Source organism: Alligator sinensis, unplaced genomic scaffold (genome assembly GCF_000455745.1).
Source record: "Alligator sinensis unplaced genomic scaffold, ASM45574v1 scaffold395_1, whole genome shotgun sequence".
NCBI lineage: Eukaryota > Metazoa > Chordata > Crocodylia > Alligatoridae > Alligator > Alligator sinensis.
The window spans coordinates 847,133-865,435 of record NW_005842232.1 but is presented as its reverse complement, the minus strand read 5'-3'; the positions used below and the strand labels follow the sequence as shown (position 1 = coordinate 865,435).

The 18,303-nt window shown below is 42.2% G+C and overlaps 1 protein-coding gene across 4 annotated transcripts in view; it reads left to right on the top strand.

The window, feature by feature from the left end:
* The window catches only part of DHRSX (dehydrogenase/reductase X-linked), a 258,274-nt gene that overhangs the window by 187,810 nt on the left and 52,161 nt on the right, over positions 1-18,303 (top strand). For all 4 annotated transcript variants that reach the window (XM_025208503.1, XM_025208502.1, XM_025208500.1 and 1 more), the window contains one exon: positions 248-455. In XM_025208503.1, coding sequence (XP_025064288.1) covers positions 248-455 — 208 coding nt within the window. The remainder of the gene's footprint in view (positions 1-247; positions 456-18,303) is intronic.

Here is an 18,303-nt window from a genome sequence, read left to right as displayed (position 1 = left end):
ATGTAAGTGAGTCTCATGTATGTGTATACATATACTTGTAAATGTATAAAAAATGCACTTACACATAAATGTATGTAAAATCAGTCTTGATAGTATTTATGGGACAGATTTATTCCAGCTTCCTTCTCACCCCCTAGCCAAACTGTTAAGGCTTTTATCCTGACTGTGGACTGCTTTTAAAACTTGAGGAGAGGATGCCAGGAAAGATGCATCTACTATCTAGCCAAGTTCTGCCTCTCTCTTTCAGCTGGGGTGATGCTGGTCCCTGAAAGGAAAACAGAGGATGGGTTTGAGGAGCACTTTGGTGTGAACTACTTGGGACACTTCCTATTGACTAACCTCCTCTTGGATATGCTGAAGCAATCAGGAACACACAGTCTCAATGCTAGAGTCATCTCTGTTTCATCAGCTGTTCATTATGTAGGCGAATTGCACCTTAATGATCTACAAAGCAGGTATGACTTTTATGCTTTTCGCTGATCTGCCATAAGGCTGCATGGATTAAAGTTGATCCAAATTATTGCTGAATGTACATTGTGATGTTTTTATATACCAGTCTTCTAGCCTGTGGAACCTTTTTATTCATCAGTAAGATTGAAACATACACTATAACCACATTTATTAATTGAAAGCCTTTGGTCCCCTTTTGGTTCTTATGCCATGGTGATTGATGTATGAAAACACCAGACTGACTGTGATCAGTGTGCACGATTCTTTGTAACTGAAACATTGCAAAATGGCTTGAATAAATGCTAATAGATTCTGGACTCAAATAATTATTGCCTAATGCATTCACATAATTTCTGGCCCCAATCCTGCAGTCAGACATTCTTAGGCAGATGCCTGTCGCTGCAGAGATCCTCAGTGCAACTCCTTCCCGGTGAAATGCACTGCTGCTGGGTCATGTTGGAATCATTGTTCACCTAAAGGGTTTTAGCACTACTGGAGAAATGTTGATTTGACAAAGCTGGCTAGCTGTACCTACCTGGCTCACATTTAACTTCTCTCCAGCCCACACATTGTCTTCCTTTGCTTCCTTGGCAGCGCCATTGGCTGGCACACAGATCCTCTCTAAGCAGCCAGAAGCACATTGTACAAGCTTCTCCCTAACAACCCTGCCAACTGGCAGCCATTGTGTTGTTTCAGATGGCAGTCCTTGTATGCAGCCCTCCTGTCTGCTTCCCTCTACTACGAACCTGTAACTTCCCTACTACTCCTTTCAGCTTACTGGCTACTTGCTTTTGTGCCATTTGACGCTGCAACTACCCAGCTGGTCCTGATTGCCAACCATACAGCACTTCTACTCTTGTTTCATCCTTTCCTGTTATAACCACATTGATCAGCCTATGTAATGGCTCACCCCACCTCCTAATTGCACCCCTTTGCCCCTCCCTTCCCCCTGGTTGTGTCACTCTTTTGAATCTTTCCGAAGCGCTGAAGAAATAGGAATTTCAAAATTATATGAATGCATTTTCTTTTAGCTGGGACATCATAGCTACATGGCCACTTACCCATGTAATTTTAAGTCTGTTTTCTTTTTCATTCAAGAAAAGGCAAATCTTTTTTTGCTAAGTGTCCAGCCCCTAATACTGGTACCATAAGTAATTGCCTAAAAGTTGTGTAACTTATTTAGGAATGAGTGAGAAGTTTGAGTTTCACCTAAAATATTTCAAGTGTGAGTTACAGGCAAATTAAAACATTTATTCTTGTGGTTGAAGTCACAGGGTTTCAACTGGTTTCATACAGAAACTATGAGTTGCTTGTATTTTCCCATGCAGAATCATTGAGTGTCCAGGGTCTGGAACAGACTCCCCCCCAGAGGTGGTACAATCACCTACCCTGGAGATCTTCCAAAAATGACTGGACATGCACTTTGCTGGGGTTATTTGACCCCAGCAATCTTTCCTGCCTAAGTGCAGGGGAGCTGGACCTGATGATCTCAAGAGGTCCCTTCCAGTTCCTAACCTCTATGAATCTCTCTGCCTGTGTTGCTTAGCAAGGATCATAGCAATCATGTAGCCTGAGATTTTGTGATGGCTCAAAACCTGAAAATCAGAACAGCTGTAGGCTTAACTGAAAACATTTTACTTGTGAACACATCAACCTTGTCAAGGCCTCGTCTTTGATGTATGATTACATTCAGTATTATCCTTTTTTTTCAAATATGTTGCATAATTGTGGCTTAATCCCTCACTTGTAAAACAACCAAAGGAAATTGCTCCTCCTCAGCATCTGATGTACATATTCATTGTCTGTGACATACATAGCACTGCACAATGGGACAAAAGGTAATATAATTAGTACTTCTTTGGAATAGGATGAAGAATGTAAAATAAATGCAGCTCTGCTATGTCTGTATGTGAGAAATGCTTCCTTTATCATTGAGAGAACTCTAGCATGCCTCTAGTTTATGATCAACTTTATCACTGAGCATTTGTTATTATTAACTATTCTCAAGGAAACATAAAGGTTTAAATTCGAGTAGGTGTAGCTCATTGCGTCTCAGCCCTCTCTTTCAGCAAACATGTTGATGTGCTTTTAGTATGCAGCATTTGGGCCAAAGTCTGCTCCTTTTCCTTCCAATTTCATTGGAGTTGCAGAGGTGAAAATGGGGGCAGAATGAAGTTGGTCATTTGTACTTCCATCTCTGTTTTGCCTGACTAGAGAGCTCTGAACTTCCATAGAGAAATGTCTGTCAATGATTTCAAGAGGGGCACTGCAGTTTGAAGATGAGAGCTGTGTGCCTGAAGAGACAGGCCTTTTTCAAGAGGAGAGAGAATCACTGCTTAGTTTCTAAATGCTAAATTACAGTCCCCCTACACTGCTGAATAGTTTTTTCACCCAAGTGGTTCTCCTGAAGTGAGGGAGATTCCTGTTTAAGAGCAGACCTGTCTAGTCTGGATCCCTGCTACAGCCTGGGGCACTATCTGAAACACGCCCTGTCCTGCTCTACATGCGAACTCTTGAACATGAGGCAATGCACCAAAGGCACTTTTAGTCTCGTGTGTTTTTCCTGCATGCTCAGGGCCACTCTAAGGCAGCTACAACATGTTCCTGGGATTTGGGGATGGCACAAAGCTAAATAGACAAGCCCCGAGTACCTGGTCACATTATGAGTGGAGGCTAGTCTACAGAACTGCTGTGTTGTACCATTCACACAAACTGACACCACAAGATGCTGCAGATGTTTTGTGATACAGAGCAGTATGTAACTTTAATGGATGTAAATGGATGTGAAAAAATGATATACACACACATACTAAATAAGGCAGGGTGGATTTGTACGTTATAGACTAATTAAATTATATATTTATAGGAAAGAAAAGAAACCCCTGAAGTAAGCCTTGCAGTAGATAAAATCATACTTCCTCCCTAAATGCTTCTTTTTCCTTGCTTTGCCTCTTATTTAAAACAAAAAACCCAAACAAACCCTGCTTTCAAAATTCTCTCCTGTAATAATTTAGATTATATTTAAATTGCACTGTATTTGGAAAAGGACCCACAAGGAAAGGATTCATTCTTTCCTAAACTTTTTTCTGTCTTCCCTTTGCTCCACGATTCATAGCTCCTTAGAAATGTTGCATCACAACTCCACATCATAGAAGTTCAGTTGCACACTAATTAAAACCATCATCTTGGACTTACGCAAGGAAAAACCAAGTCCCTGCAGTACACAAATCTGTAGGAATTTTTTTTTTTGAAAGCGTATGCATGTTTATTAGGGGGCTGTGAAACAGGCTGTATTTGATTTGGATTTGGCCTGAATCAGGGACAGTGATTCAATTTGTTGATTTGGATCACCGTCCCCGATTCTATGCTGATTGGAAGAATCAGCGATTCAGCTGTAGACACAGCTTTTAAATGTTTTTTCTACATACTTCAAGGTACCAGGCGTGGCTTGTGAATGCTGTGATGCTGGGGTGGATGGAGTGTCCCACAGGAGTGCGGGAGAGGGCTCCCCACATGCTCAATGGCAGACCCAGAAGTGGACCAGAAGTACTTTCGGTCCACTTCCGGGTCTGCTATTGAGCACGCGTGGGCCCCCCCACCCCCCTGCACTCCTGTGAGACACTGCATCCACCCCAACATCGCAGCATTCACAAGCCACTTCCGGGTCCACCGCCGAGCGCACTGCCCACCCCCCACATGTTCCCCTGGCTCGGTGATCGGCCACAGGGGAACCTCAGGTGCCCCTCAGACCCCGGAGGCACCAGTCGCTAAGTCAGGTGGGCTCAGGGGGGGCCCCCCTGCATGCTTCCCAGTGGACCCAGAAGTGGACCAGAAGTGCTTCTGGTCTACTTCCAGGTCTGCTGTTGAGTGCTCTGGGGAGCCCCCCTGTGCTCCTGTGGGATGCTCCATCAGCCCCAGCATCTCAGCATTCATGAGCCACCTGGTACCTTGAGGTATGTAGAAAAAACATTTAAAGCTGCGTCTGTGTCCAAATTGTCGAATCTTTCTGAATCTCTCCAAATCAGTTTGGAGGGTTCTGAATCGATTCAGAGAAATTAATGGGTCTCTTGATTCAATTTGGATTTCGAGATACGGCTACCGAAGAGGGCCAAATCTCCGCCAAATAGAATCAGGGACTGAAGTTTTGTACAGCCCTAATGTTTATGTCTCTGTAGCCAAAATGGTTCGTTTAATAATACTGCCTCTCTCTCTCTCTCTCTGTCTCTCTCTCCATTTCTCTTCCAAATTGCCACAGTTTTCAAGTGTTGTACTATGCTCTCTTGTTCTTATTACAATTAAGAGGACTGCAAAAACATTTTTTTTCCACAAAAGATTTCCTAATTTTGAGCTGCATTGCTTGGTGGCAGTTGGTGATGTGAAATTGGTTCAGGTCTCTGACTGTCTGAGCCTACCTTATCAGAAGTTTACTTAAAGCAATAGAGAGAGTTGAATAGGGGGTTGATTGACGGTTCAGTTCTCTGCTTCATTACAGATTTCCCTCCCTGCCACTCTTACTTTGTGCCCCTTGTTGAATACAGACTGTCATGATAATAATAATGATCTCACTTTCTTTGCACCCATAGCTCATCATTTCGGTTCGGAGTCACAAACCATCTTAAACACACTGGCCACAACACACCAAAACAAGAAATAATTTTGATCAGATCTGTTGCCATTAAGAATATTAAATAAAATTTGTGTTGCAACTTTTTCTTGTATTTCCCCTACTCATGCTTGTTTTCTAACTCTCAGTGCCCTGATTTGTCCCATGATTCACGAGCCACTGTTATTCATTCGCCCCTCGCTTTTGTACCTGATGCACGTTAATCAATTTGTAGCTTCCTCTTCTTATTAAATATACCTCTGGCCCTTATTGTCTCTCTGTTTTTAAGGTGTTTATTGAGTTCTGTTTTTATGATTTACAGTTTCACCTTTATTCCTCTTCACCTAAGTGGGTTTCTTTATCTTAGTCTTCTAGCCTCTCTCTCTCCATCTTTTTCCTTGCCTTTATTTGTCTTCCTGCATGCTTTTTCTTCCTTCTCTCATTTCTACATTCTAGTCTATGTTGTTTTACTTTCTGTTTATTTCTCCCTTGCCTTTTCACCACTGGTCTCATTTCTCTCCTGTGGAAGGTTCCCCACCTTGCTCTCCTCCTCCCTTACAAACACACTCTCTCATATCATGCCACCCCCCCCGCCCAGGCATATGAAACTAAGACACAGCTTAGTCTGTGCAGGCAGAGCGTAGCCTATTTAATCTGTTTTATTGAAAATGGAAACTCACAGGAGCAAATATTGTTCTCCCAGTGCTTTTGCTGAAAAATATACTAAACAGAACGTCTTTGTGATTCTTCTGATCCAGTCCATTTTCAACTGCTATGAGCCAACAAAGAGGGCCATACGGCAAATCATACTCCTTCATTCTTGCTTTGAATAATACTATTTTATTCAAGGTGAAAGGTTAATTAAAAGAAATGTTAGCTCCAGCATTTGCATAATGGTGATTTAAGTAATTTCATAGTGGCTGTTTATGTTCTTAAAATAATAGAGTATAGCCATCGTATGCTTTACTCCTCCGTTCACCCAAGTGAAATAAAACTCTAAAGAAAAAGAAATAGTTGAGGGAAGCATAATGTGATTTGCCTGGTGTTAGTAAATGTTTAAAGAAGATAGGTCTAGGTGTGATACTGTCATAGCCTCTAGTCAGAGTAAACTTGACTATTACTTTGGATGTCAGGTTGCCCTCATGGGCCTGTGATATGGGACATTCCTTTGTTGGCAGTGATATTACTCCATATGCCAAAGCAAAAAAGAAAGGGAAAGTAAAGTAATCCTGAGTTACTTATTCCAGTTTCCCTATGCAGTTCCTATGACTGACAGATATTTATACATGCCAGTTCTGGTCTATATTCACGTAGCTTAAAGTGAGCCAAATGAACATAGACCAGGTGTGGTAAATGGTTGTATGCACCCCTTGTGTATTTCATCATTGTTGGGTTTTTTTCTCTGTGGCTTGCTATACCTTTCAGCATGCATTTTTTCTGCATGCCAGATGGATCTAGTGAATCACAGCTTTATGCACTTCCCATCGCATAACCTTTCCTTCTTTGGTTCTAGGCCTCTATAAATTTCCCCCAGGGAAAGACATTCAAAAAGCCTGAGCCTGAATTGATTAAATCTTTACAGGTTAGTCTAACCTGCAAAGCTTGAACCAATTTGGAGGTGGACAGGCCTTCCCTTTTCATTCCAAAAATGCAGGCACATGCCTGCAGTGGCTCAGGTTTGAAGCCGGAGGGCACATGAGCAGCCCCCTCTTCCTTTCCACAGTGCTGACCTGATTAAACTCTCACCCTGGCCTGCACTGTCTCAGGCTTTTCCTCTGCTCGCTGCGCAAAGGGGTGTTCTGTCTGCTTTTGTCCTGTCTGCCTGTCCCAGTGAAATTTGTGATACACAGATGCCTCTCAGCATTAGCTAGCATACCACACGCCTAGGGTCTGTTGGGCTAGGGTCCATGCTGAGGGAGGAAGGGGAGAATCCCTCCTTGACCACTGAGCAGTGAGGGGAGCCAGGCAGACCCTGCTCTGCCTGCAGTCCCCCCAGAGCTCTGGCTCTGGAGGAGAGGGGAGGAACCTGCCTATTCTCTGGAGCAGAGACCACAGCCCAGTCCAGCCTAGGGCTGCAAAGCATCTGGGATGCTAGGGAGCTGGTTTAACTTAAACCAGAAAGGAGTCTAGGGCAGACATTGCATAAACCGGTTTGACCCAAATCTCATAGATTTCATAGGCATTAGGGCTGGGAGGGACCTCGGAAGATCATCGACTCCAGCCCCCTGCCCCAGGGACAGGAAGTCAGTTAGGGTCAAAGGATCTCAGCAAAATAAGTATCCAAACATTTCTTAAAAGAGTCCAGAGTAGGTGCTTGCACCACCTCTGGAGGAAGTCTATTTCAGGCCTCGGGGGTAAAGACATTTTTACTTATGTCCAACCTAAAACCATCTTGGAGGAGTTTGTGACTATTGTACCTTGTCATTCCTTGGGATGCTCTGGTGAACAGACGTTCCCCCAGATCCTGATGAACACTACTTATATGCTTATAGGCTGCCACCAGGTCACCCCTGAGCCTGTGCCTTTCCAGACTGAAGGACTGTGTCCCATGGCTCTCAGCCTCTCTTCATAAGGCCTGTTCTCTTGCTGTCTGATCATTTGCGTGGCTCTCCTCTGGACTCTCTCAAGCTTCTTGACATCCTTCTTGAATTGTGGAACCCAGAATTGGATGCAGTACTCCAGCTACAGCCTCACCAAGGCTGAGTACAGCAGGAGGATGACATCCTGAGATTTGCTTGAGAAGCATCTATAGATGCAAGCCAGAGTTTTGTTCACTTTACCAGCTGTGACATCACATTGTTGGCTCATGTTCATCTTGTGGTCAATCATGACCCCCCAAGTCTCTTTCAGCCATGGTGCTAGCGAGCGTAGCACTGCCGAGCCTATAAGTGTGCTGCAGGTGCCCCCCCCGAGGTGGAATATCTTGCATTTATCCATATTGAATGTTATCAGGTTTTTATCTGCCCACTTTCTAAGCCTATCAAGGTCAGCCTGGATCACCAGCCTATCCTCGGGTGTGGAGACTCTACTCCAAAGTTTGGTGTCATCGGCAAACTTGGCCAGTCCACATCTGACATCAGGGTCCACACCATTAATAAAGATGATAAAGAGTACAGGTCCAAGGACAGAGCCTTGGGGGACACCACTGGTCATGGAGTGCCATGATGATTCACTTCCGTCGACTAGCACTCTCTGGGTCTCACCTCAGAGCCAATTCCCCAGCCATCGGACTGTGATGTAGCCAAGGCCACAGTTGGCTAATTTTTCCATGAGGAGATCATGGGACACCAGATCAAAGGCTTTTTAAAGTCCAGATATATGATGTCAATCTCTTCTCCCTTGTTCAGGTGATATATCACCTGATCATAGAAGGAAATGAGATTGGTCAGGCAAGACCTACCCATAACAAACCTGTGCTGGCTATCCCTCAGGATGTTGCCATCAGCCAGCTTGTCAAGAATGGTCTCTCTGATAATTTTTTCCAAAATCTTACCAGGGATTGAGGTCAAACTGACTGACCTGTAGTTCCCCGGATCTACTTTCCTTCCTTTCTTGAAGACAGGCACCACACTGGCCTTCTTCCAATCTTAAGGTGCTTCACCTGAGTGCCACAAGTTCTCAAATATCCTTGCTAGTGGCTGAACTATGATGCCTGCCAGCTCCTTAAGTACCCTGGGATGTAGTCTGTCAGGAAATCAGTTAAGTCTGATACTGCATTCAACCAGGTTTATCTTAAACCAGTTTCAGCCATTTTGAAACTGGTATATGTACCCTGAACTTATGTTCTGTTACAGGTTTAAACCAGCTTCTGATCACTTAAACTGGTTTATGTGTAATGTCTGTCCCTAGCTTTGGAGATAGTTGCTCACTTATCTTCCACCACTCCCCTTCCTCTGTTCTAGTAATGCAAAAGCCACTGATAGTTTCTTAAGCTTCCAGCCTAATAGAATCCCCAAACAACTCCTTGGTCAGCCCCCCTGTCACCCGCAGTGTATGTAGCAGGTCAGGGGCAAAGAATAGCAGGCAAGTTAAATTTATTCCAGAAGTCTCCAGAAGGTGAGCAGATCTTTTTTATTCATTACTGGTTCAAGTAGACAACCCAGGATTGTGATGAAGTCTGTGCCTGGGAAGAGAATCAGAGAGCTGATTTCCCTCTCTATTGGCAGCCAGTTTATGCTTTGTATAGCAAAGAATTAGGCCCACCATAGAGGAAATGGGGCTTGAAGACTTCTTTCTTGGCCTTAGCAAAAGTATTTGGAAGCCTCCCAGTCTTTCATGAGTAGCATATGTCATAAAATCCTCCTGAATTTGTCCTCTGCATGTCAGGAAACTGAGCTGCAACACTAGCTTGGCAGGAATTGGTTTTACCATTTCGTGAATATTTATGAGATTTTGAAAATAGTTGTCACTAATCAGAATGAAAAAATTAAAATCTCAAAAAAATTAACAACCTAACAGTTCCCCCAAATTTGGAATAGTCAGTCGAAGTGTTTCGTGTTAGTACTTTCAAAACACTTTTATTTTGATCTCAAACCATTTGAAAACAATCCTCTTTGTAATCCAATAAATCAATAACGCAAACTACAAAGCTAAACATTTTAAAGGAAATGTTTTGTTGTTTTCAAAAGTATCCAGTTGAAACTAGATATTTGAAAATTTCAACTCTTGCATTATAAAATATGTCACATTAGGAAGCTTTCAAAACAAGTCATATCATGTGAACAGTTTTGGTTTTCATAAATTGGCATTTCTCAATGAAATAATGGTTTGGAATATTCCCAACCAGCTTTAAAAGTGACTAATAATGGAAAAACTTACGGTTCTGTTCCAGTATCTGAGTTTGAAACCTTCTTAATTCTTTCTATGGAAAGCTCATAACAGATTCAATTCCATATTGCCCTCAGTTTAAAATACCCACGAATTCAGTAAAAGCACATACCATGCTTCATATCACCTAACTTTTCTTAATTTAGAATTTAAATGTGTAAGTGAGAGTAGGTAGGATTTTAAAAAAAACTATTCTTTGATTTTTTTTCATCTTGTGTTTATCTTGGTAGACACAGATGCCTGCAGAGGTGAAATATGAAGACAGAGATAGAAAAAATAAATGAGAAAAATGCAGAAATGGTAATGATAGGAGATTTTTGTCTGTCAAGCAGATGCAAGATATTATGACTTCTACATTATTTGGGAAGTGTGTTTGTTCCACTTAAGCAGATGGGCTAGGGTGATGATTTTTGGGGGTATATTTTGATAACTGTTGATAAAATGAAGTGTATTGCCTTAAATGCTCTTTTACTCCCTGTGTAACTCCCTGCTGTGTAACTAAATGCTGTGTAATTCCTTGCTGACTCCCTCACTGGTCAGGAGCAGCAGGGGGAGGGGGTGGGGGGGACCCCTCCCTAATCAGAGCGTCCTGCCGAGCCATGCCCCCCTCAGCTCAGCACTGTGGACGACTGCTCTAGCACCCACCAGCTTCTAGCCTGAGCCACTGCAGGCATGCGCCTGCACGTTTTCAATCCACAAGGGGTGTCAATGCTGTTACAAACCAGTTCAGCCTAGCCAGGTTAAACTAACCTGCAAAGACTGAATCAATTCAGGCTCAGGCTTTTTGAATGTTGGTCGCTGGCCTTAGAAAACTATGAAGTCAACAGATGCAACACAAGACATAATACCCTAGTCTGGCACAGGTAAAGCAACGGGACTATATAGTGTTATAGTGTTAAGGTTATTAAAAATATGCTCTAGAGCATCCAAGATGAGGGCCATGTCTCCCACTACAGAGGAAGGCAAAAAAACCCAAAGTCCATATCAATTTGATCATGGGGTAAAATTCTGTCCTGACCCCAAACATGGCAATCGGTCTGATCCTGAGCAGAGAGGCAAGGCCCTCTAGCTGGGAAAGTGTGGGTTTAAGTCTCAGCAGAAGCATTGGCACATCCCAGTCATAATCCCCCAGTCTTGGCTGCAGCCAACACCCAATGCCTCTGAGGGAGATTTAAGAAAATCCCTGATGCACATAGCAACAAGAGGGAAAAAATCCCCTCCCAGACCCATGCGGCAACCAGCAAAACCCAGAAACATGAGACATACCCCTAGCAAAACATAGGGATAGCTATGTCTAGATCATCCCTGACCAATACCTGTGCAATCTCCTTTTGAACACCTCCAGTGATGGAGAATCCACAACTTCCCTAGACACTCTATTCCACTGCCTCCCTGTTCTAACAGTGAAAAAGTTTTTCCTGATACCCAATCTAAACTGACTTTTCTGCAACTTCAAGCCATTAGTCCATGTCCTACTCACTGCAGCAAAAGAGAAGGTGTTTTCCCTCTTCTTTATGGCAGCCCTTCAAGTATTTGAAGATTGCTAACTCTCTTAAGTGCCCTTTCTACAAACCAAAGATGCCTAGCTCCTTCAGCTTTTTTTCATATGACTTGCCTTTCAAGCCCTGTACCATTTTTGTTACCTGCCCTGAACCCTAACTTCTCCACATCCTTTTAAAAATGTGGAGCCCAAACAGTACAAAGTACTCTAGATGAGGCATAACCAGTGTCAAGTAAAGAAGCACTATCACCTCCCATGTCTTTACCTAATGCTCTTACTAATGCATCCAAAACCTGTATTCTTCTTTTGTGCAGTTGCAGCACACTGCACATTTATGATGACACTGTGATTTTCCAAGACTCTCAGATCCTTCTCCATAGTGCTGCCATCTAACCAAGTATCACCCATTTTGTATTTATATTTTTGATTATTCTTCCCAAGGTCTAGCACATTTGTCAGTGCTGAACTTCATCCTGTTAGTTCCAGCTTAGCTTTCCAAATCCTTCAAACTCCTTCTGAATTGTGCTCCCATCTTACAACATATTCACAATCCTTTCTAATTCCTTGTGGTTTGCAAACTTGCTCAAGGAGCTTTCTGTACCAGCATGGATCTATTTATAATTACCCTTTGCTTGTGGCTGGTAAGCCAGTTATCTATCCACCTAATCATAGTTTTGCCTAACCCACATTTCTCACTGTTGCTTATAAGGTCATGTGGGACCTTGTCAAAAGCAGCCTTGCTGAAGTCCAGATACACTGTATCCACAGCATTCCCTTCATTCACCCTAGTAGGTACTTTGTCAAAGATCAAATTGATTGACATGCTTTGTCCTTGGTAAATCCATTGTGATCAGCCTTTCTTTGTGATCAGCCTTTCCTCCTCCAGATGCTTGCAAATGGACTTCCTTAGGATATGCTCCAGTAACTTCCCAGGTATTGAGGTGTGGCTAACTGGGCTGTACTTCCTCAGGTCCTTCTTGTTGCCTCTTCCAAAGGAGGGGCACTGCATCGATGCTTTATTCAGTTAATGTTGCCCTTCACACAATCCGCTTCCAAAGCTTTATATAATAATTGTATGATCATTTTTTCAGATATAAAATTCAAATGTTTCAAATAGCCAACAATTTTTTATATATTAGGCAAGCACAATTCAGACTTTTTTACAGAATACTTTTTATGCAAATACAAAAGTATCTACTGCTGTGCATCCTATTGCAAACATGGCAGCAATTGCCTTTGATTGCAAAAATTGACTTAACTGGCCTGGAAAATTAGCATACTTGTAAAGGCATAAATCATAAATAGAGCAAATTAATCTAAAATCTAAGTGGCCTGTTATATTAGCATACTAGTTCACTCATTCATCCCAAAGATATAGTCAGCACCTATCTGCTAAATTAAATTTCAGTTCATCCACCCTGTTAGAATTGCAGCATATGGCTTAGCCCTCATAAAGGTTGCTGCTGAATCTATGGATGTCTCCACTGGGGGAACATGAGCAAAGATTTCAACACTAAATGAAATGCAGTAATCAAATTTATTACCATATTTTTATCCTAGCATATCCTAATAGTGGTGTGTCCATCATCAGCCTGGAGCTCATTAATACAATACCAGACTTTGCAAACCTATGACCTACTAATGTGCCTCTCTCATCCATCACAACATTACATTCTTAGCACCAAGGAGGAGTTACCAGGCTTAATAGGAAGTTCTAATGTGATAGGAAGAAATGCAATACCTTTGGTTAGATGTGTTGTGCTACTGCTGCTAACCTTCTTACTCCACAATGTGAATTTTCTCTGTGGGCAAACAACTCTTTACAAAGGAAGAGAGAGTGGATGTCTTTTGAAGGCAAGATTTGTTTCTGGGTTGTTGTTTTTTTTGAAATGGCAATAAAAGTCATCAGTAATTTGAAAGTCAATGTAATAAAATAGCTTGACAGTAAGTAGAGGGGGAAAGTCACTCTGGAGAGGTGAAGGACAGTTTAACTGCTGCTTTTGAGTGGAAGAAGCCATACAAGTTGAGTGAACCTCAAAGAGCTTCAGAGTTCAGGTTCTGGGCACTTATTCAAATGTTTTTTTTAGCACCTCCACCAAAATCTTCCACCTCCCATTGACTTTGCACTCTTTTCTTCTGTCATCTGGGATGCTGTATAGAATATTCAGTTTAGTTAAGTCCCTCTTTTCTCCCAGGAGTGACCAACTGGCCTAATCTTTTCCAGCAGTTTTTAAGAGGCAAGCAACATTCTGTTAGTCCTTAGCAGCAGGTCTTAAGAAGAATCCCACTTGTTCTAACTGTATTTCCACTTCTGACCCTTAAAACATTATGCGTCTCAGAGGACACTCAGCATATTTAAAAAGAATTAGAAGCAGCAACTGAGGGACTCAAAGAGTATTTCACCTCCTGTTGCTAAAAAACATGTACATACATGCATGTATACATACATACATAGGGTGACCATACATCCTAGGCAAACTGGGACAGTCTCAGCTTCTGTAGTCTGGTCCCAGCTGGTTGGTCAAAAGTCCCAGAGGAGAGCCTGGCAGGGATGCAGAGCAGCATGGTGCACCAAGTAGGCAGGCGGACAGGCATTGCTGCTGCTGGTTGGGGGCAATGTGGGCAGACTGGAGCGGGGTGGCACCTACTCCAGTCAGCCCACTTGCTTGGCACTCCATGCCACTCCGCATCCCTACCAGATGCTCTAAGACTATTCACCAACTGGCTGGGATTGGACTATAGAAGCCAGGACTGTCCCAGTTTGCCTGCAACACATGGTCCCCCTGTACATACATAGATAATAAGTGCTGGACCCACTAAAAAGGAGAAGTGGGGCAGATGTTTCCCATGAACAAGTGGGACATAGGTCTCCTCTCCTTCCAGATTTAGAATTATCAGTGAGTAATTTCTGAGTAACAACTGAAAAAGTTCTTTTAAAATACATAACATGAGGGAAAGTGGAAGGTTGGGTCTGTTGCAAGGAATCATTTAAAGCAGTTATAAGAAGATAACTGGAGAAATTATTATCCCACTTTTTGCCTGCAGAAAAGAACACATTGTGGCACACATGTGAAATGGGTGTGTGTGTGTGTATACATATATGCATGCATATACACACACACACATATATGCAACAAAGGTTTGGTGGTGAACAAGGGGCAAGAGAAGATTCATTTCCTATTGCATCTAAAACATTTCCCTGTGAACAGGCCATCATCCTTAGAGAAATGGTGCTTAATGATGCAGCTGTGAGGTTAGTTTAGAATATTTTTGTATTTTTAATTGCTTCTCAAATAGAGATGGTTGAAAACTTTCATCAAAACTTTTATTTTTACCAGAAAATTGGATGTTTAATCAAACAGAATTTGTTGCAAAAATTGTCTGTTTTCTGTTGACATCATTTTCCACTGAAAAATCAAAAGCCTTAAGATGCTGATTTGGGGAATTAGTACCAGGGTGACTGAGGGGTTGTAGCTTGTATCTCCCGTGTTCCCATTCTTTTCTGCACAGAGGGTCCCCTGGCTAGGGTATATCTCCCACAATGCATTCCGGCTACCTTAAGTCTCCAAGGGAGTGAAGACTGTGGGTACGTGCAGGTGTTTCTAGGAAGTGATTTACAATCACACAGCTTACTTTAAGCCACATGATCATAGATGAGTCCCCACTTTTGCAAATGTTCACTGCTGCATGGAGCCACGCTGGGAACACAATCGAAGTAAATCAGGGTTGGGGGAGGGATGAGAAGGATCGGGGTGGGGCTAGCAGGTCCAGGAGCAGTTTACCTAATCTAACCTCTCTGATAATCTGTACAGACCAGCATGTAGGTTAACCTAACCCTAATTAGGTTTATCTAAGTGTAACATCTACAGTAGATCCTGCGGTGTGTTTGCCAGAACACCTGGCCTGTGGACAAGAGTGGGAGTTTGAGGTCCATGAACTGAAACTCCTGTGAGGCCTTGCAACAACATCTCCAAATAAAAATACTTTGATTTTTTTAGATGAATTATTCCAGTCCTACATTATCCCTCTCTCTCTCTCTCTCTCTCTCTCTCACTTGCTCGCTTACTAAGAATTCTGCAGAAATTCTACTTCTTCATTTTGGACTAGGTTTACAGTCAATTGTTCTTCCTTATAAAGAAACAAGTAATCCTGTAGGTAGTGAGGCCACAAATACAACATAACAGATAGAATTATAGAAAGTTAGGGTTGGACGGGACCTCTGGAGGTCATCTAGTCCAAACTCCTGGTCAAAGCAGGACCATCCCCAACTAGATCATCCCAGCCAAAGCTTTGTCTAGCTGGGTCTTGGAAACCTCCAAGGATGGAGATTCCACCACTTCTCTGGGTAACCTGCTCCAGTGTTTTACTAACCTCCTAGTGAGACAATTCTTCCTAATATCTAACCTAAACTTCCCTTGCTGCAACTTGAGACCATTGCACCTCGTTCTGTCATCTGCCATTACTGAAAACAGTCTAGCTCCATCCTCTTTCAAACCTCCCTTCAGGTAGGTTCATTTTTACTCTGAGGTTCAGAGGGATGGGATGGGATTAGAAAACCCATGCTAGGATTAGGACATGTGTCTTCCATGGGGTCCCCTTGGGCACAAACAAGCACTCATGGGACCTAAGTTAAGTTTAAGTTGCTTAGTTTAAGAGACAGACTAGTAGAGCACTTATACACATTCCCAACGCCTGCTCCAATGCATTCTAATTAGAATCCCTTCCAAGCAGACTCGATTAATCAAGTCTTCTGGAAGATTGTAATTAGAATACTCCAGCAGGATCAGCATCACATGTACTCAGGATCTGCACATTTCAAAATGGTGATGGGGGCACTTTAACTAAAGCTCATCGGATGAGCTTTAGTTAAAGAGCCCCCTACTGCCATTTTGAAGCACAGGACACTGAATACATGCGACACTGCAAGCATTTTAATTAAAGTGGCTTCTGAAAGCCACTTTAATTAAAATGCCCTCTCCCCATGCTGGATGCTATCATTAACAGACATGAGGGCCTCTGGTTAGGAGCTGAAGAGCCAGGCTTTAGAAGCTGCAGCAGTCATACTACGTGTCTTTCCCTCCAGCTTCTGTATAGAATAAATTTTCAAGATCAGCCAAGAAAAACTTCTTTTAAATATCTTGTAGAAACCTTTTTAACTTTCGATACATTATTGTGCCCTACTGCCAAAAGATTCTCTTGGTGTGGGCCTTGATTGAACTGCTCATATTTAAATGTGCATCCTGTCTTCTCTTTGTACCTTGCCACTTCTTTTACCACTAATTGATTTTCAGTCACAAATAATGCAGGGATCCATTTACTTTGTTATAGAGTTACAGAGAATATTAAGAAATTTAAAACCAGCAGCACAGGTCAAGGCAACAACAATCATTTTTCACCTGCCTCTTGTGCTAGCAGTTCGAAATGCTGGTCACAGAGCACCTGAGTCCCTCTGCTTAGCTCTTGTTCTAAAGCGGAATCATAAATGGCACTTCTAAGACTTCAGAGATGTTGTATCTTTGGAGACCTTGGAGATGTTGTAGCTTTATGCACTTTGAATATAATTTTGTTCTTCCATAAACAGCTTAAGGTCAAACAAAAATTGTATGATAAAAAGGCCACAAACCAAACAATCTTCCCTTACAACAGATAGTGACACTATAAATGCTACCACTGTATATGTTGGTGTATTTAAAATATCTGTAGGATGAGAGGGTCAGGCCTGGATCCCTCTGCTCATACAGTTTAGCCTTATCCTTTGATATGCTGAGCATGTCATGCAGATGCTCAATGGCCTACCTTCTACTCAAATCCATGAGAGTAAGCATGCTCAACCCCACTCAGAAATGAAAACTTATGTTACAAGGGTACTTCTTTTATGGATTGTGACTAACATATTTCATGTGATCCTCTGAAAATCCATTGACTGCCTTTTGGTAAGGTGGACTGGCAATATTTTATTGTTCAGCACCACTCTCCAGAGCTTTGGTTTCTCTTCAGATCGCATGAATCTTCCAACTTCCAGTTGCCAGAATGAGAAGAAAAATCTTTAAGTCTAGAATATGTAGCAAGCATTTCGAGGCACCAAGCTACAGTGAAGATGTAGCTAATTTTAAAATAGGGTCACTAAAATTATAGGTTACTTTACTTTCTGCAAAATTATGCAAGAGTTAGTTGTAGCTTTGCATTACTTCTGAGACAGCCTGTGGTTATGGTGCCACAGAGGTTGCAAAGGTAGAGTAAGGAGCCCTGTTGCTCACCTGAAGAGGCTTCCCATATCACAACTACCACTGCAAAGTAGGATGAAGCCTCCAGACAGAGTTGCCCTTGGAGGGCTGAAGTAAATGATTCCCTATGATGCAAAAGGAAACCAGGAAACAGACTGTGATTTTTCTGGCTGCTTATCACCTTCTTGGAGAATGCAACAATGATCTGCCCCTTACAAGAGACTTGTAGCAAAGCTCCTATTTGGCTTGCTGATTTATTTGCATGGGATTTTGGCTTGACAAATGTGCACCATTCACATTTTTCATTGACTTACTTTAGGTGTTAACAAGAATTTATTACTTGAGTTTCTACGTCTGTAGAAAACTGCTGCTTCCAAAATATGGGCTTGTGCCAACATCTACATATGGGTTTGTTTCCTGTGAGTGTGGACAGTCTTTAATTATTGTGGAAATGACCCATGAATAGTAAAAGCAGATAAGAAATGGGGAGACCAGTCAGACCAGTCATTTCCTACTTTAAAATTTTTTTTTTTATAAGGGACAGATATTGAAGGGTGATAGCTCCCTTAAAAAATCTGACCTTTGCTACCTACCTGCATAAATTCCAGATTTTGGCCCTTGTCCAGACTAGAAAAGTAAAAGTAAGTCTCTTAATGGGTCACTTGAGTATATTAGGAAGAGAGCACTAAACATATTAA